The sequence below is a fragment of the Carassius carassius genome, chromosome 8, assembly GCF_963082965.1.
Source record: "Carassius carassius chromosome 8, fCarCar2.1, whole genome shotgun sequence".
NCBI lineage: Eukaryota > Metazoa > Chordata > Actinopteri > Cypriniformes > Cyprinidae > Carassius > Carassius carassius.
The window spans coordinates 26,584,643-26,602,142 of record NC_081762.1 but is presented as its reverse complement, the minus strand read 5'-3'; the positions used below and the strand labels follow the sequence as shown (position 1 = coordinate 26,602,142).

The following is a 17,500-nucleotide window of genomic DNA, read 5'->3' as shown; positions in this document are numbered from 1 at the left end:
TGTGTGTGTAACCTTTAAGCTCAGTAAATAATACAACTGTGCAGCTACTAATGAATTAAAAAAGTCAGCCATTAGAGATAATGAAGGTGGCAGAATATCATGAAAGCCTGCTAGGCTAATATTTCACCCCTACATCAAAAGAAAAGACAAAGAAAAAATTCTAATAATATGCAAAAACAATTCAGATTTTTTTTTTTTTACATTTATTTTTATTTAGTAACATTATTATTATTATTACATTATTTGAATGAAAATTAAGCACACTTTGCCCCACAACATGTAATGATGATTCTCAGTAGACTCACTTTACTGCAATGCAGGGTGTTTTATAATAGTCTGAGGATGAGAAATTGAGTGAAAAATGTTCTTTATTGTCATGAAAATAATGTCTCATCTTATGCAAAACACCTAATGCATTCAATGTTATGCTCACAGATTCAAATAAGAACCATTCCCCTCATTTCCCTGATGATATTTGCTTAAACATTCAGCCTTGTTAGAATATTGTTGTTCATCCTTCTCACTCAAAGTCCAAATACGCTCACCGTCTTAACGGTGATTCATTGAGGAGCGTCAGCACACCTGTGAGACTCTCTATAAGGAACATAAAAGCCTCATTCACCTGAAGTTCCATCAAATACTTTGTACTAATTTATTTTTTTCACTTTCTCTCCTGTCTGAGTCATATTTGCATAGATTTGCAGACAATGTGTTCAGAACTCCTTTCTAGAAGTAACCTCGTGGGTATAAAGTGACACACTTGGCTTCCGGAAGTAAAATCTAATTTTTTTTCTCTATAGAGACATAAGCCTTTTAAGACAGATACAGAAGATACTTTTGAGTTCTGAGATATAAAGAGATGATATGCTTCTGTAAAAGTCACAAGTCATTGGGGTTTGACCTTCATTGGAAAAGAAAGTCATGTTTGATAGCACAGTTCCCAGAAAATAACTACACTCTTAAAAATAAAGGTTCTGTTGCAATATCAAGCATTTTCGAAGAGCACAATTCATCCCGGTTGTTTAATCCAATAAAAATGATGGTGTGTCATCATCAAGTTGTTTTCCATCATCTTCAGGGAGACCAACTGCGCAATACCACAGTTTTTGGACAGCTTTATATCAGATAAAATCAGACAACACTCAGATTGCTAACTGGCACTTATCACTTGTTTTGTACAGATTTTTGCATCATATCAAACAAGCCATTTAAGAAACCTTTTAGTTATTTATTGCAAGTATAATTTGCAATATATTAAAAATATATTGAGACATATACAAATATGTCCGTGTATTTTTTCCCATGGTAACATTAGCCTCTTTGTTCAGGATTTTGCTTGGTTTGCCCTCTCAAAAAAAAAAAAACAAAGCTTTCAAAAGGGGGTTGTAGAAGAACCATTTTTGTTCCCCAAAAACAAATCTCAAATCTTCAAACGATAGTTCACCCAAAAATTTACATTCTGTCATTAATTACTCACCCTCATGTCATTCCAAACCTGTAAGACCTTAGTTCATCTTCAGAACACAAATTAAGATATTTTGGATGAAATCCGAGAGCTCTCTGACCCTCCATAGACCGCAACACAAGTGACACGTTCAAGGCCCAGTAAGGTAGTTAGGACATCGTAAAAATAGTCCATGTGACATCAGTGGTTCAACTGTAATTTTATGTATCTTTGAGAATAGTTTTTGTGTGCAAAGAAAACAAAAACAACTTAAATGATTCCACTGCATGCGTGTGGAACGTCAATCTCTTTTAGTTCAACGTCTGTACATTTTGATTCAAATAAGTAAATCTAGGCTAAAAATTGCAAAGTCATCCTCAAAACTTTCAGACATGTCTATAAAGACTGTTTTGTGTACAGCATGCATCTTCCTCTGCTTGTAAGCAAGGCACAGCACATCCTGGTTCTAGAACACCGGCTCCTGAGTCAGCTGCATCACATGACCGTATCTTGATACTCTCGTGTACGGCACGGCGAAGACTGACCCGGAAGAGAACAAAATATTTAAAAAGTGGTTATTTGTGTTTTCTTTCCGCAAAAAATAAATAAATAAAAAATAATTCTTATAGCTTCATGAAATTATGTTTGAACCACTGAGGTCACATGGACTATTGATGATGTCCTTACTACCTTTCTGGGCCTTAAACATGCTAGTTCCCTTGCTGTCTATGAAAGGTCAGAAAGCTCTTGGATTGCACCAAAATATCTTCATTTGTGTTCTGAACGGAGGTCTTACGGGTTTGGAACAACATGAAGGTGAGTAAATAATGACAGCATTTTAAACCCTAACCCTTTAAATTAACCACTTTCTTCTTATTGTGAAGAACGTTTTAATGATCTGACATATCTTTTTCCAATATATATGATCCTTTGTGCAGTGGAAATGTTGCATGAATCTTAAAGGTTCTTCTGGAACCATCATTGCCAATAAAGAACTTAAATGACGTCCTGTTTATTAACTGCAAAGCGCATGAGTGTGAATCACGCAATATATGCCTTTTAGGAGTCTGATTGACTGTCTTGTCTGTGCTTATTTCACTCCTCTCCTCACTGCAGACGTCTACTATCATCTACTTTCAAGGCGATGTGAGGCGCATCTCAAAAGAGTCTATTGGACTGTCATTTCTGATTCACGGTTATTTGCAATGCTTCATGCAGTCATGCAAAGTAAAGGACTTCCAAAAGGAGTTTTCACAGCAGTGCCATAGTAGAACCATGTTTGGTTCTCCAAAGAACCTTTTAGTGACAAGTTCCTAAAAGAAAAAAAATTCCATCTGTGATTTTTCATTTTTAATCATCTAAACATCATTGTTCCCCCCACTATAAAGAACATTTTGTAGAATGGAAATGTTCCGTGGATGTTGAAGGATCTTCGTGGAACCATCAATGTAGCTTGTTCACCCTTATGAATTAACTACAGAGTCCAGCACCAAACCTAGGTGTTTTTTGTTGTTGTTGTTGTTTTTTTTTTTATAAAAAAAACACAAAGGTCCACCTCTAATCCTAATACTCAGTGGTGCAAGCAGATTGTACTTAAATGTACAATTCATGTAAATTCATATGAATTAGCTAGTAACTCGCCAAAACATAAAATGAATCACCATGCGAGTGTGTTGTCACACCTGGATCCCATCGACTGGCCTCACGCAAGCCAACGAGACTGTGCCTCTGGGACCTGCAGCAGTAAAAAAACAATTACAGCCAGGCCGTTTATACAACCCTCCTGCTAACATCCTGAACACACACATATAAACAAACTCAAACAGCACGCTCTGACCAAAAGTGCTCAGTTAAATGATGTATTGTTCACTTTAAAAATACTGTGACCTGCAGTTCTCTGCTTAAGGGATACAGCAGACTGTGCTTCCCAAATTCGGCATCTGGCTGCATTTAGCGCAGAGAGGTGGTGTTTTTAACACACTTCTGCGACATGTTTAAGATGCAGAGAGGACCTTTGAAACTGTGCAAGCTTTTACTGAACTTTGTTAATGCACTGCAGATGCGGAAGATGGCTAGTAACCCTGTGCCAGAGGAGAATGTGTCTGGTAAAGCACAAGCTGCAATGCTGTGCCAATTTATCTGAGATGAAGAGCATGGTCCAAGATTGCCATAAATCTCAACAACTCAGCCAAACATTATGGCTGCAGAATTATTGACAAAGATAGTAAGAGCAAGTTTAACATAGGCTATAGGCAGCTAGGGTTGGGTGGTACAGGCAAAATCCCAGTTTATAATATATATATATATATATATATATTTTTTTTTTTTTTTTTTTTTTTGAATAACTATAAATATGTGGGATTTGTTTTTGTTTTTTTAATAATCGAAATATTCCAAAATGAACCAATAAATAAATAAATTACTATAATTATTATTTTTATTATATTATTATTTTAGTTTTGGGATTATTTAACCACCTTGTTACACCTGTGATGTTCCCTGTCAACCTACCTGCAAAAAAAAAATTCTTATTTATTTCCCGTTATGCTTTATTATCACCAAATATTAGATTTAATCTTTTTCAGTCGACTTGTTTTCTGTCAAATCACACAAACGAATGTTGAAAATATTAAATATAAATTCTAAAGGATTTTCAGCATTGCACAAGGGTTAAATACTTGAAAAAAAGTAAAATAATTACAAATTAAAATTATTAGATTTATTTATATATATATAGGACTTGATGGAAGCAATCCCAAACAGTATTCATGACAAATGAATAATATGCTTGACATCTGTGTATATAAAATGTATAAAACAAATTAAATCCAATAATATAATCAGATTGTCACTCTAAATTCTGCCTGGATGAGCCAGACTGCATATTTTAGAATCTAGCAAATTGCAAAGTTGCCAGCAATGATAAACAATAACCAAACTTCACTTTTTGACAAATAGTCACACTCATCATCATCTTGTTTGGGACACGCTGTGGCTTCATGTTTCTGTCTTGTTCTCACATGTAAGATAAAGCAGTCCTGCCCTCTGATATATGCAGATATATCTACCGTGACATAGCGGTACAGCAAAATGTCATCCAGTCCACACTGTAGCTGTATATAATGCCAAGCTGGGTAGCATTGCCTTTGTTTGAAACATCATATTCAAATTCACAGAGACAAATAAAGGCCAGGGTCTTGCCTGCTAGCTTTACAAGCTGTTAGAATTGCAGAAGCCATCTTGTAAATGACCAATTAAATGAGAAGAGATCATGAGAGACTGCATACCTGCCCGGAAGGAGCCATAAAACCAAATAAGGGGGAAGTTGGCCCCTGACAAAAACACTGCTGAGGATAATTACAGCAGGGGAATTTCTCGTCCCCTCCTCCTTCCTCTTCCATTACTGAAACTGAACCAAACGCACCAAACTTTGGTCTGCTTTTTTTTCCCCTGTATGTTTTACATTCATCAATTTGGAAGACAAACTTATGTTATGACAGTGTGTTGTAACTTAAGAAGTTGGGGTATTTATTTTTTATTTTTTTGGTAAAGTGTGCATGATTGTATAAGTGAAAGTTATTCTTAGCTGCTATGACTGGTTACTATTTAGCAGGATTTTGTGCAGTCGAGTAGTGTGACAAGTGAAAGTACAAATTAAGATTTTATTTGAAAAAACAAATAAATCTGTTTTTTTTTCATGTTTTTTTTTATTATCACGCTTTTGATTGTGTTTGATTGTGTTAGTCAGCTGGTTTTTTGTTTTTTTAGCCTTGTCAAAATAACCCAACTGCAGTTTGATTGAGATGAATTGGGATGCACAATGAAAAAAACATGATTTCTGAGAATTGTTAAATACGGAGTTATCTGTTTCTGCATTTTAAAAAGACGTTTTCTTTTACAAACGTGGGAACATTCTTTACAGAGTTTCTGTAACATTCTGGAAAATTCCACAATATTCTATATTCTGTTATATTCTAATATAAGGCTGCATGCATAAGAACTCAAGTTATTGTGATCTGCCAAAGTATCAGACTTTTGTAAGCCATAAGTTCTGATTTTTTGAATATTTACATACAAACTTAAAATCAGTAAGAACATCTACCTTTTCCTTCAAGGTACATATTAATAACATACCATTAATGAATGTACATATCAATTAACAAAAGTGCATGCATTACCATAGTATATGTGTCCCAGTAGGCACCTTGATATCAATTTGACATAAAATATTAGTCAATACTTGATCGTTAGCTTGATTTGCATATTTGACATTAATTTTGATGTCAGTTTGATGTCTTTCATCATTAATTGCCCACTGGGTTATAATTAATGTCATAAGCATTATCTGTGAAAAGTGATCTGAATCTGATTCTGATACCCTGATTCTGATTTCAGCCTTTTTTTCAGTTTCATGTTACTTCTTAATTTAGAAATTGCTTCAAGATAGGAAAAGATTAAAAAATGCTTTGCAAGTCACACTTCATTAAAGCCTGCGCAAAAATAATATACATTATTATACATACTGAAAATGATGCTCTTCACAGAAATCTTCAGTTCATTCCAATGAGATCTGTCTGAGCAACAGTTGATGAAACAAAAAAATAAATAAAAGAAAGAAAGAAAGAAAAATATAAACATTTACACATTTACAATGGCTTGAGATGAAGTATAGCATGTCTGATTGCAGGGCACCGCTTGAAATGTCATGTCACTTAGTGTGAATTTCTTTTAGAAAGAAACCCATGACCGTGGCCAATGCCATGCTCTACAGTCGAGCTACAGGAAGCTGGCAGGGTAACTTAAATCGAGTGAGACTCAAAATTAAAGACAGCTGTGAACATGATATATTAAAAAGTTGTGAACCCAAATATAGACAGAAAAAAACACGGAGAGAAAGACTGATAGTAAAGCTGTAAAAATCTAATTCAGTTTGCAAATTAATAAAGTTTTTTTTTTTTTTTTTAAATCAGAAATCTGTTGAAAAGTTTGAATGGAGATTGTACAATAAGTAGTTTATACTGAATTAATTTCTTAAAGTTTGGTAGAAGAAAAACAGAATGTCTGAGTAGCCTAATATCAATGAAAGCACCTTGGAAATATATTCAACTACAGCGAATCGCTTTCACACTGCTTTCATCCATCATCACTGAATCAGACCTTGCTTTTAAGGTCGAATGGCCGAGTGGTTACAAACATCAAACATCCATAATCTTGCACATACACGTCTAACAAAGCGCATGGCTGATTTCTTCTCCACTACGCTGATCTTATGCCTCTCTGGACCTTTAAACAACTGGGATTCCCGTCCAAAACCAGGTCTTTCCTTTAATTATGAATTATTATAGAACTTAATAAGTTAAATTAGATTCACCAGTTAAAGTTTAGCTAAAATTGTGAAAGTTAATAGTTTTTTGATAAATTTATTTTTAGGCTTTGGCCAAAGTAAATGAAATGCAGCATCAAGTAAATTAAATATGTGCCTTGTTTTCTGTTGTCTGCGGAAACTCCTCTGACTATGGATGGTTAAAAGATAAAAGAAAAAAGAACAATCAGTCAGCATGCAAATAGATCTAAGACAGAAGACCAATCAAAATGCAGTACGCAAATATGTTCAATATTGAAGATCATTCTACAAGATATTTTCTAACCTGGATTCTGTCACCTTCATATACTCAATTTCAGAATCTTTTATTTCTTTTTTATGAGACTATCCTCTGAGCTGAAAATGTCATATGATGGATCACTGTATAGATCTAGAAAAATTGTCACAGCTAAAATATGATTTATACGTTGACAAAGAAAGAAGCTTTTGGCTTTAGCATCTACCAGCAGGGGTAAAAGAAATGCTGCATATGAAAAGCCACACCTTGACCCCCTGATGCTACCTTGCATCAACATAAAATCATGGACAGCAAACCAATGCTTACATTTAAAGTGGTTTTGTTTTGCCTTTTATTTGCAACACAGGCATGGGATTCAGTTCATAGGTGGTGTAAAGGATCTGATTGGTCAGTCAGACTATGGGTATTGCTCAGTATACATTGAGAACGCACAGCAAATAAAATAGCGTACCAAAAACAGGCTACACGGACAAAATAGAGACAGGGTGACTGCCTTGTTTTTGTAAACAGAGTGAAGCTACACATTCTCACTGCAAAGAGGAGGGGCTCGGTCCAGCTCCACCCTTTAAAGGGAAAGAAATTATGTACCCGCATTAGTGCATGCAAAAACACTGATCACCTTAATTAATGAAGCCAAGAGGGCACTGCGCCCTCATCATTGATGCTTCTGTTTCACTGCCGGCAGGCAAAAATGGAAGAAAGGTGAAATACAAGAACAACAGATACTAAGGGAAACCATAAACGAAAGATTTACAGACACTCCAACAGAGGTTGCATTACCTTAACCATATAAATGAATTCCAATGGACAATCCAATAGTAGACACGCAGTTTGGATGAATCCATTTTTTTGGTCAAATAACATTCTCCATTTTTTGGCCCGTATAACTATCAAAACCAGAGACGTGCTTTTGGCTGACCTGATTTCGGAAGTCAGAAATGGGTTTACTTTGAATCTAGTCACTGCAGAGGTCTTCGTTTATTCTACCTCGAAGGTTCAGTAATGCTGCTTGATGTATCCTAGCAACATGTAGGGCAACAATAACAAACAGATCCCTCCAATTGGGGTCCATCCAATCATCTATGACATCACGAGCTGTTTAGCACATTCCCATGACTGTAAAATACCTCCATCCCTAGCCTTCTTCAGGACGCTGGCTTATATCTCCATACCGTCAAGGGCAGTAGGTGATACAACTCCATACTCCGCAAATCTCTGAACAAGCTACTGTAGTTACCAAAACTAGTCAAGTGAGATAAATTGCTAGGTCTTAGAAATGAGCAAATTATTTGGCCTCAAGGGATTCCAGAAACTGTGCAAAGAATATCCACTGGAAACTTGCACCCATTTGTTGGTTGGGTTATTCCAAGTGTATACCACTATATAAGGCTCCTTCTGATCCGCCAAGCCATTAATCTTGATGTAATGATTAAACCTCAGCTCACTGGAAGGGACCTGAGCCGTAGCTTTTGTTCAACTGCAAGCACTGCTGCTCAAGCTGGTCCAGGAACTTGTCCACAGAGTCCTCCTTGTTCTCCAGCTTGAGATACTTCCTGGCGCTTCCGAGGTCCAGCCGAGGCCAGCTGCGGTGCATCTGCTCTTCCATGGGTATAAAGTCAAGGCTTGTAATGCCAACCATGTTCACGCACACCTCTGAGCTGGATTGCCTTGGAAGCAGTCTATGTTGACCCGTCAAAGACACTGACTTGTCCTCTGGATGCACCAGATCCCTGGGCAGTATTTGAGGTTTAGTTCTGTGGCTCATGCTGTAGGAGCGTCTGGGTGGGATGGAGAAGGTCTCCAAGTCCTCCCCACCCAGTGTGGACATCGAGGATGCGGCCATACAGTTGCTCAGTCCAAAGTGACTTTCTTGCTGCAGATCCAGTGCAAAGTTGGTCCCCCGTTCCTCTGTGCAAAAAACCTCCTTACTGTTGTTGCAAGAGCTGGAGGAGTGAATCGAGGGGGTGGAGGAAGAGTCCTGATGATGAAGGACCTCAGTGTGCACTTGCTGCAGAATGCTGTCCTCCTCATCCATGCTCTTCACTTGGAGTAGAGGCTCTGAACTGGACATTTCTTGCAGGCAGAGGATGTTCAAATGGGCTGCCGGTAAACTGCTGACCCATTGGTAGTGACTGGCAAGAGAGTTCACCTGCAAGAGGTCTGCTGAGGGAACGGCTGCAGAAACAGAGCAAATGACGCTCCGCATCTGCGCCAGAAGCATTTGAGTTTCTCTATCCCGATTCTCATAGAGTACTGTATTGGCACAAATAAGTATGAAGAGTCCAACTCCCATAATGACAGGTCCTAGTAGTTTCATCCTTTCACTATGAACCAGACTTGCTGTGGAAAACAGTCCTTTTGACCCTAATCCCCATCCTGATGCACTTCCAGAGGATCCTTCCTCTGTCGTGTCCACTGATGATCGATGGGCCCTATACGGCCAGTAGCCTGCCACGGCAAGTGAAGTGCCAACAACAACAACCACCACCCCAAGCACCAGAAAGGCACCTGGCATGGAACGGATACGCAGCTTTCCCTGGATTACACCTTCTTTCTTTCTCCTAGAGTGGAGACTGAAACGTGGCAAGCGCTGACGGGAAGGCATGGCTGACCCCCGGCCGTGGGACTTCTGAGTCCTCATGGCATAGACTGGTCTGTAATGGTCCCTAATGGGAGTCTGAAAAGGTGAAGAGGGAAAAGCAAGATTAAGATTTAGGTTCGGTGTTGACAATCATTCAGCAATGCATCCAAGTTTTTCATTTTAATGTTTGCTTCAGATTCCTAAACTGAAATATAAAATATGTTCTTCAACTACTATAACCCCTTGTTTACTGTAAATTGAAACATTGATGCTAATGGTGCTGGGATTTTTTTTTCCTTTAGTCCCACTCAGACTTGTTTGTTATAATAGCTTCTATTAATATTTAATCCATGGTGGCTCGTCTTGTTTTAAATAATTTAAGGAAACAAGCACAGTGATTTCTACATAACAGCCTGCAAAAAGTACTTAATACATAGTAATAAATTAAAGGAATGTTTCAGGTTAAATACAAGTCAAGCTCTTGACTCATTGTGCTGTGTAAACAAATTAATGAAATGGACGATTAGCCTGTGGACTTTAATTGTATTTGCATAACTGTTTTTACAAACTGTTGGATGAGTTTAATGAGTGAAATAAAAAGAAAAAAGGCTTGCAATGTATGAACCAGTGCATCTTGCACTTTGAATCAAGATTTAGTCCAAAGATTTAAAGATTTAATCAAAGATTTAGTTAAAATTTGCAGCATGAAATTATCAGAGATGTATACATAGAGTAACACCCTTCATGAAGATGTACCACAAACAAATCATAAACTGTATTTAAATAAATCGTATAGGCTCTAAATATACTTAGAAGTAAAGTGGCTGATGCTGTGTTTTATTGCAGCGAGAGTCTTCCCAGCCCCTCAAACAATTTGTAAACTGTTGAATAAAGTTTAAGGCATGACATATTTCTTTAATACACTGACAGATAAAGTAGCCTGCTGGATTCCCAAAGGGAGTTCCAGATATTAAACAAGCATAGTTGATTTTAGGTCATTTCTTTATGTTGTTGATTTTAACTTGAAGAAGAAACAGGTGTGCAGGGGAAGCCTTGCACCACTACGAATCTGCAAAGTCCATGACACTTTTGGCTGAGGAAGAATGTGGGAGAAAAACAACAGTCCATAAATGAGAAATGATATGTGGCTAATTCACTCTGGAATACCAAACGCTCCATTGGCAGAGGTTTCTCAGCAACTCTGAAAATGTCATTTACAATTCTGCCAACTCACTTGATTTGTTTAAACTCATGGAAGATGCTTTGAATGTTCTGCTAGAATACTTAAATCAGATAGAACTTGTAAGCAACATTAGTATTCTAAAAATAAAAAGTGTATGACCAAATGTAAACAACTGAGGTTGTGGCAAAATATGTATATAATAATAATAATAATAATAATAGTAATAATAATTCCCTTTTGAAATTAATACTGCATCATGAATGACTGCATTTTTTTCCTACTATGCATATGTCAACTCCTTAAGTAAAATGAGATGCACAGAAAAACAATCTATAGTACATGCATCTCAGCGCATATGTTTGGACTGATTCATCAAAAGGCAGGACTGATGAATTCCAGACCTCTTTTTTCCATTACCAAGTTCAGCTTAACTTTTAATGTTCACTCTGGTTTCCAAATGGGTGAAATTAATTATACAAGAGTATAAAATATAAACAGCAGATGTAGATCAATCGTTCAATCCAAATTGTGCTGAATGTTTCAAATTATTGTTTGATTATTTGCACAGATTATTATTTAAGCACCCAAGTCATCTCTTTGCACAGTTTGCAGGCAGAACTCTACATGTGTAGCTGAATTCGACTGTCGCATACATTCGTGTCTGAACACTCAAATATTCCTGCCATCATTGGCATAAATGCATGTACAGTCTAGATTGATCGTGACGGACTGGTTTCCATGTTGCATGTAAAACGAAGAGAAAAAGTCTATTCAAAATTATTTTTTGACATTGCAGTATGCCTCATAAAACAGTTGTAGCTGTAATATCACAAAAAAATAATAATAAACTTTTTTTCTTAATAAAGGCTAAATCTCCATTCACTTCTGCATATCATACATAATGCATATATATATATATATATATATATATATATATATATATCTGTGTGTGTGTGTGTGTGTGTGTGTGTGTGTGTGTGTGTGTGTGTGTGTGTGTGTGTGTTTAAAAATGCACCACATGTGATCCATTATTTTGCTGTAATTCATTATAATTTCAGGCACATTTCTGGACGCTTCTAAAAGATTGACCAGCTTGTGCTAAAATGATCAAAAGACATCAAAACATCTTTTCTCAAATTCATTCATTCCAATAAATCTATGCCCCTCTCTGTACATCCATTGGAATTAAACAGCTCTTCATACTAAAGGCACAATTCTCGATTTGCGTCCAAACTTGAGATAAGACTCCATTAATAACATTACACATCTACCGACCTCTAATAAGGTCAAGTCAGTTGCTGTATTGATATTGACGGCGTTATAAATGTATAAAAGGCGAGATATTGAGAATGCGTTGACTTGCCTTTGTTACAATGTATCGCGTCAACGTTCCATCGTTCTACCGCGCTGGACACGCGTGTTCGTGATGTTCTTCTCCCGCTGCGAAGTTTCGCGGTTCTCCATCAGTCCAGACGCGCGCGAAGTGCCGTGCGTCTACCATGACAGCTCTTCCTCTCCAGAAGAGGACTTTGAAGGGTTAAAAGAACTGACTTTCTAAAGGCAGATAAGATAAATGTGGCTCCATCATCTGTAGTCACCGTCTGTCCGTTCACCACCGGTGTCCAGGTTTCGTGTTCTCCCCTCGGTGAAGTGTTGAGGAGAGCGCCGCCTTCGTCGAGACCAGACTTCAGTTCGCTTTCCATAGACTCACATTACACAAACATTCAACAGGCTTGTTTTTTCTCGCTGGGGTTTTGAACAGTAAAGCCTCTCCGAACTTGTTTGTGGACGTCAATATTTATAGGTTTGTAATGTAATTTTGAGGGAACAGAAGAGGAAAATGTAGTGGAAAAGCTGGCACACAAGTATATGACATACCACGTACCGGACAGTTTTTTTTCCCTCTCTTCTCTGAATGTTGGCGACATCTTGTGGAATTATTTTGACATTAAGCCGCGTTGACATTTTTAATTGAAAAATAAAAAAATAACTGAGGTCAGTGATCTCAAGGTAATGGTAAGATTTATCAAGCAAAAAATAGATTAGAGAGAAGACGATGGGGAATTTAAAGTGTACCCCACTTTCAGCGTTTTGACATCCTTTCCGCTTCATTGAATGGTAAATAGCAACAAAACCGTATAAAAAAAAAAACATCTTTTGTTCTCCATATTCAAACCGTTTCAGAATGAAAAGTCAATTTCCTTTAAACAGCTTTTATACATTGTGCTTTACAGGTAAACCCACCACAAAACACCTCTGTAAATGAACTGAATGGACACAGTATTGTGAGGCAGTTGTTTATTATTTTTGTATGGAGAACTTTGTTGTAAAAAGACCATAAACTCTGCCCCAGCTTAACAACTATGGTACATTTCTAAATATACAATGCAGAGGCAAAGGACATCTACCGTTGGTTTGATTTTACACCGTCTTTATGAATAAAATAGAATCGCAAGCAATTTTTAAAATAAAAACACTACTAAAAATGATGCATAAGGTTAACAATACCAGTAAATACTAAAATGTGAATATGCAAGCAATTTCCCTAATACTACAAACTATGACAAAAAAAAAAAAAAAAAGGAAAAGAAAAAAAAAAAGAAATGCATTTTGCTTCAAAGAAGAGAAAAATGTAGGGCAGAACAACATTTAGACAAATTTCAGTCTATTTTTGTCATTTTCAAGAAGAAAAAAAAAGTAAAAACAAGATGCACCATTTTGCTTTTCACAAAAAGTAACACATTCAGACTTGTTTTCAGATAATAGATCTTGAATTCAGATTTTCTTACCTCAACCACAAATTGTCTTTTTTATTAGCACAAATCTCACCATTTAGTGACAAAAATTGTCAGTGGGGTAAAAAAACAAAAACAAGATATATTGTTTTAAAGAGGTTTAGTTAGACTGAAAAACAAGAAAAGCCAATTGGAATTTGTATTTTTTTGCTTAAGACCGTGACCTTGAGTGGGATCGAGATCGGGAATAAGATCGCGAGCGTGAATGGGAGCGAGATTTGGATTTGGATCTGGATCTAGATTTCCTCTGCAGATCAGCTTCTGGTGGGGTTTGTGATCTGGATCGAGAATGAGCTCTAGAGCGGTGCGCCTTTTCAGTCGCCCGGCCATCATCATTGCTCTTGTTTGCCTCCTGAGATTTGGACCCAGACTCTCTGGACAAATCCCTGTCGTTCTCTGATTTGGATCGAGATCTGGATCGGGACCTGGATCGGGATCTAGAATAGGAGCGAGCCCTCTTGTTCTCCCGTTTGCCCTTTTTGCTCGGGGGGCTAGGGCTCAGGCTATTATCCCTGGCGCTTTCACCTCCCCTGCGAGCTCCATTACTGCTCTCCTCCATCCTACTGCTCCTGCCCTTTGCCTTCTTGCTGGTTGACCTGCTGCGTGATCGCGAGCCTGACGCTCTGGAAAGAGAGAAATCAACATTAGCACCTTTGAAACCACACAGATCTGATCATAGCAGTTACTGCCCTCTAGTGGACATCTTAACTGTGCTTATACTAATAGAGAATAGAAACTTGAATGTGAGAATTTGCAATGCACAGCACATCAGATGTAGGAAAGGAAGTTTTTGCTTTCGGTTACATTAGCCAGTTTATTTCATTGATTAGACCAACACAAAAACAATGAAAAAACATTGAAAAAAAGAAACGGGTGTTAAAAAAAAAAACAAAGGCAGAAGTAGGTCTTTCACAAATTTGAAGAATATGGTTTTTGGTTTTTAAACTATTTTAACAAATGAGAATGAAACAAGATTGAAATACATGACTTAAAATGGTTTAAAAACTATATTCTTCTATTGAGGACTGCTCGTTATAGAAGAAAAACCTGCATTAGCAACCGTAACTATAATTTCTGACCATTTTGCTCAACCATAATACTTCACTGCAATACCCCAATTTACAGTTTTATAATTCAAGATATATTGCTCACCCCTATAATGCCTCAAGTTAAAGCATATGAGATGTGCCTGCATGGCCACAAAACTAGCAAAAAAGGTGCATTAACATACTTGATAAGGACTTCTGTATAATATCCTATGACAGTATTTTATTGCACACAACCAACCAGAACGTCATTTTATTTCACACAGTGGAAAAGTGAAGTCTTGAATCCCTTGAGTTGTCTACCTTGAGCGGCTACTGGTTCGGCTGTGGCTTCGGCTCCTGCGAGACCTCCTGCTCCTGGAGCGAGACCTGAGGGATGAGAGCAAGATTTACACACCTTCTGTCAAACTATGAAGAAGCTTTTACTACAAGCAGAGTTCACACAGCCTATCATTCATATCCTGACATCAAGTTGTGACAGGTAAATGTCTCCCATGTTTGCGGTGTAATTCTAGAAATGATTTGTTTGCACCTTGAGGCGCTGCGAGAGTAGGAGCGGCGGCGTCTGGCACCGGGCCGGTCCTCGATCAGCCGAATCTTCCTTCCATTGACCTCGGTGCCGTCCAGTTTCTCCAGGGCTCTTTTCATGTCCGAGTACTGCCTGAACTCGATGACCCCCTCGTTCTTGCGGCCCTTGTTAGTGTCTGCGTAAGTCACCTCGCCAGCCTGACGCATGTAGTCCTGTGAATCCATCACACATTAGTGACTCAAGAACTAATCGTTGATCATGTTTTTAATAGGACTGACTTCCTTAATGCTTCAAGTACATAATAGTTTAACCCTTGCGCATCCTTAGGGCCTTTTTTTTTTGTCTGTGGGTTGATGCAAAAAGCATTTTTATTATATTTCACCATTATTTCCTTTCATAAATCCATTTTACGATATGCACAAAAAGATGATACTCAGGGCCTTAAATACAAATATATACAGACTGAAACCTATTAAATCAGCAATATTTAATCTCAATGCCATTTCAGCATAAACTCAAGCATTCTTTGTTTATAGGCTTTCATTGTGTTGGCAAGGCTTCAAAATTACATTATTTTCCACCTGATAGCACCATTTTCTTAGGTTTGACCTACGAAGCAAATTGTTTTTTCTGCTGGAAAAACGGGCCAGTTGAATAGAAACTATGTAATAAAATTATTTTGTGGGTGTCTGGATTTGAGAGTGTAGATTCTATGGAGCTATATACACCAGGAACGATCATTCACGGTGCAAAAAAGCAAGGATTTTTTTTCGTCACTAGTCATTTCCCCCCCGTCTCTCAACGATGAAACGGGGCTGTTCAATTACATTTGAGCTTCAATAACGTGCATGGAGCAGCTGCTGTTGCACTAAAGGGTGAGAGTGGTGGCGCGGTTATGAAAACCAGTGTAAACACACAACACAGAAGAGTATTCCCAGAGAGGAAATCTTAAAATCTGAGAATCGATTTATTCTTACATGTTCTTAATACAATTTCTATTAATTCTCCACCGAAATATGTGATCTGGAGAGCACGGTCCGGTTTGTGTGCGAGAACGCATTCACCCTCTAAATCTTCAATCAGAAGTTACTACAAGCACTTGATGCTTTAAAGTGGGTTTTAAGCCATTACATGAATTTTCAAGCTTAAACTGATGCTAATTGTACCTCTACAAATCGTTTAGCTCCCTGTGTGAAATCTGTTCGTCTGCGATTCGCTTCGCTTCACTTTCTCGCATCAGGCTCAGTGTGAAACATGAAACTAAGAAGTGTTTCTGTACCTTCAGGTCCTGCCAGCTGCAGCGACTGGAGAGATTTTCCACAATCAGCCTGTAATCTGTGCGAGTGGGTGGGCCGAACCTTTCCCCTCCTCCTCCACGACCGTACCGACTACCTTCAGAGTGACAAGAGCAAGATGCACACCGTTCAGCGAAGGAAACACACAACAGAGTCTCCACACCGGCCTTTAAGACTCTGTGGATTTCACACAAAGTATAAATATTTAGATTGAGACAGCAATAACCTACAAAAAGCTACAATATTATAGAAAAAGTAAGTTTTATATATGGTTAAGAAACTGAGCTTACTTTAACTAGAGTACAGTAATGTACAAACTGAATTTTATGTTTCAGAATCACATGAGAGTGAATAAATGACAATCATCTCTTCTTCAAGAACTGAAAATATTCCACCAAATAACATACTTACGCTGTACTTAAGAGATTAAATATTTGGGGAAAGGGAAAAAATGTCAAAAGAAACAAAACACCTAGAAGAGCTCAAACCACATCTCCTAAACCCCTTGAGATCCTCACCACCCGGCTTAATGGGAAAAGCGGTCCTCTTTCACATTGGCTCGCTTTAATGGTCTGCCCAGGGGCCCAGTTTGGTCAAAGAGCCACACGCATGGGGAGGGGGACACCATGGCCAGCAAAAGGGGCAGGCGGTCAGACTCTTAATAAAACATTGAGGGTTAAATTTCTTGCTTTGACATTATTAGTTATTCCATTTAATAATAATAATAATCTTAATCAATCATTGTATTGCAACAGTTATAATCTGCATAATACAGAGAAGCAGAAACTACAATACTCTAGAAGAATTACTAGTTCATTAAGGTGATTCTTCATTTAGGGACACTTGAGATAAATCCTTTTTTTAAATTTGACAAAAAGATACTCCCAAGTGAAGAATCACCGATCAGTAATATTCAAAAGATTACCATTCATACAATTTGACTCCCTAAAAGAGTTAAACAGAAACTGTTAATGCAGTAAGGTTTGGAATTTAACATGCAATGTTC

At 37.6% G+C, this 17,500-nt stretch overlaps 2 protein-coding genes across 2 annotated transcripts in view; both read right to left on the bottom strand.

The window, feature by feature from the left end:
* Positions 1-7,367: 7,367 nt before the first annotated feature.
* On the bottom strand, positions 7,368-12,680 carry LOC132145662 (transmembrane protein 200A-like). The gene is made up of 2 exons (XM_059556832.1): positions 12,193-12,680; positions 7,368-9,742 (listed from the first exon to the last, which is right to left on the bottom strand). The coding sequence occupies exon 2, from the start codon at positions 9,704-9,706 to the stop codon at positions 8,507-8,509; it is 1,200 nt and encodes a 399-aa protein (XP_059412815.1). The 5' UTR covers positions 9,707-9,742; positions 12,193-12,680; the 3' UTR covers positions 7,368-8,506.
* A 432-nt stretch (positions 12,681-13,112) lies between these two features.
* The window catches only part of srsf4 (serine and arginine rich splicing factor 4), a 6,301-nt gene continuing 1,913 nt past the window's right edge, over positions 13,113-17,500 (bottom strand). The window contains exons 3-6 of the mRNA XM_059556831.1: positions 16,479-16,591; positions 15,203-15,411; positions 14,974-15,039; positions 13,113-14,247 (exon numbers count right to left, since the gene is read on the bottom strand). Of these exons, the coding sequence (XP_059412814.1) occupies positions 13,776-14,247; positions 14,974-15,039; positions 15,203-15,411; positions 16,479-16,591 (860 nt within the window). The 3' untranslated portion in view covers positions 13,113-13,775. The remainder of the gene's footprint in view (positions 14,248-14,973; positions 15,040-15,202; positions 15,412-16,478; positions 16,592-17,500) is intronic.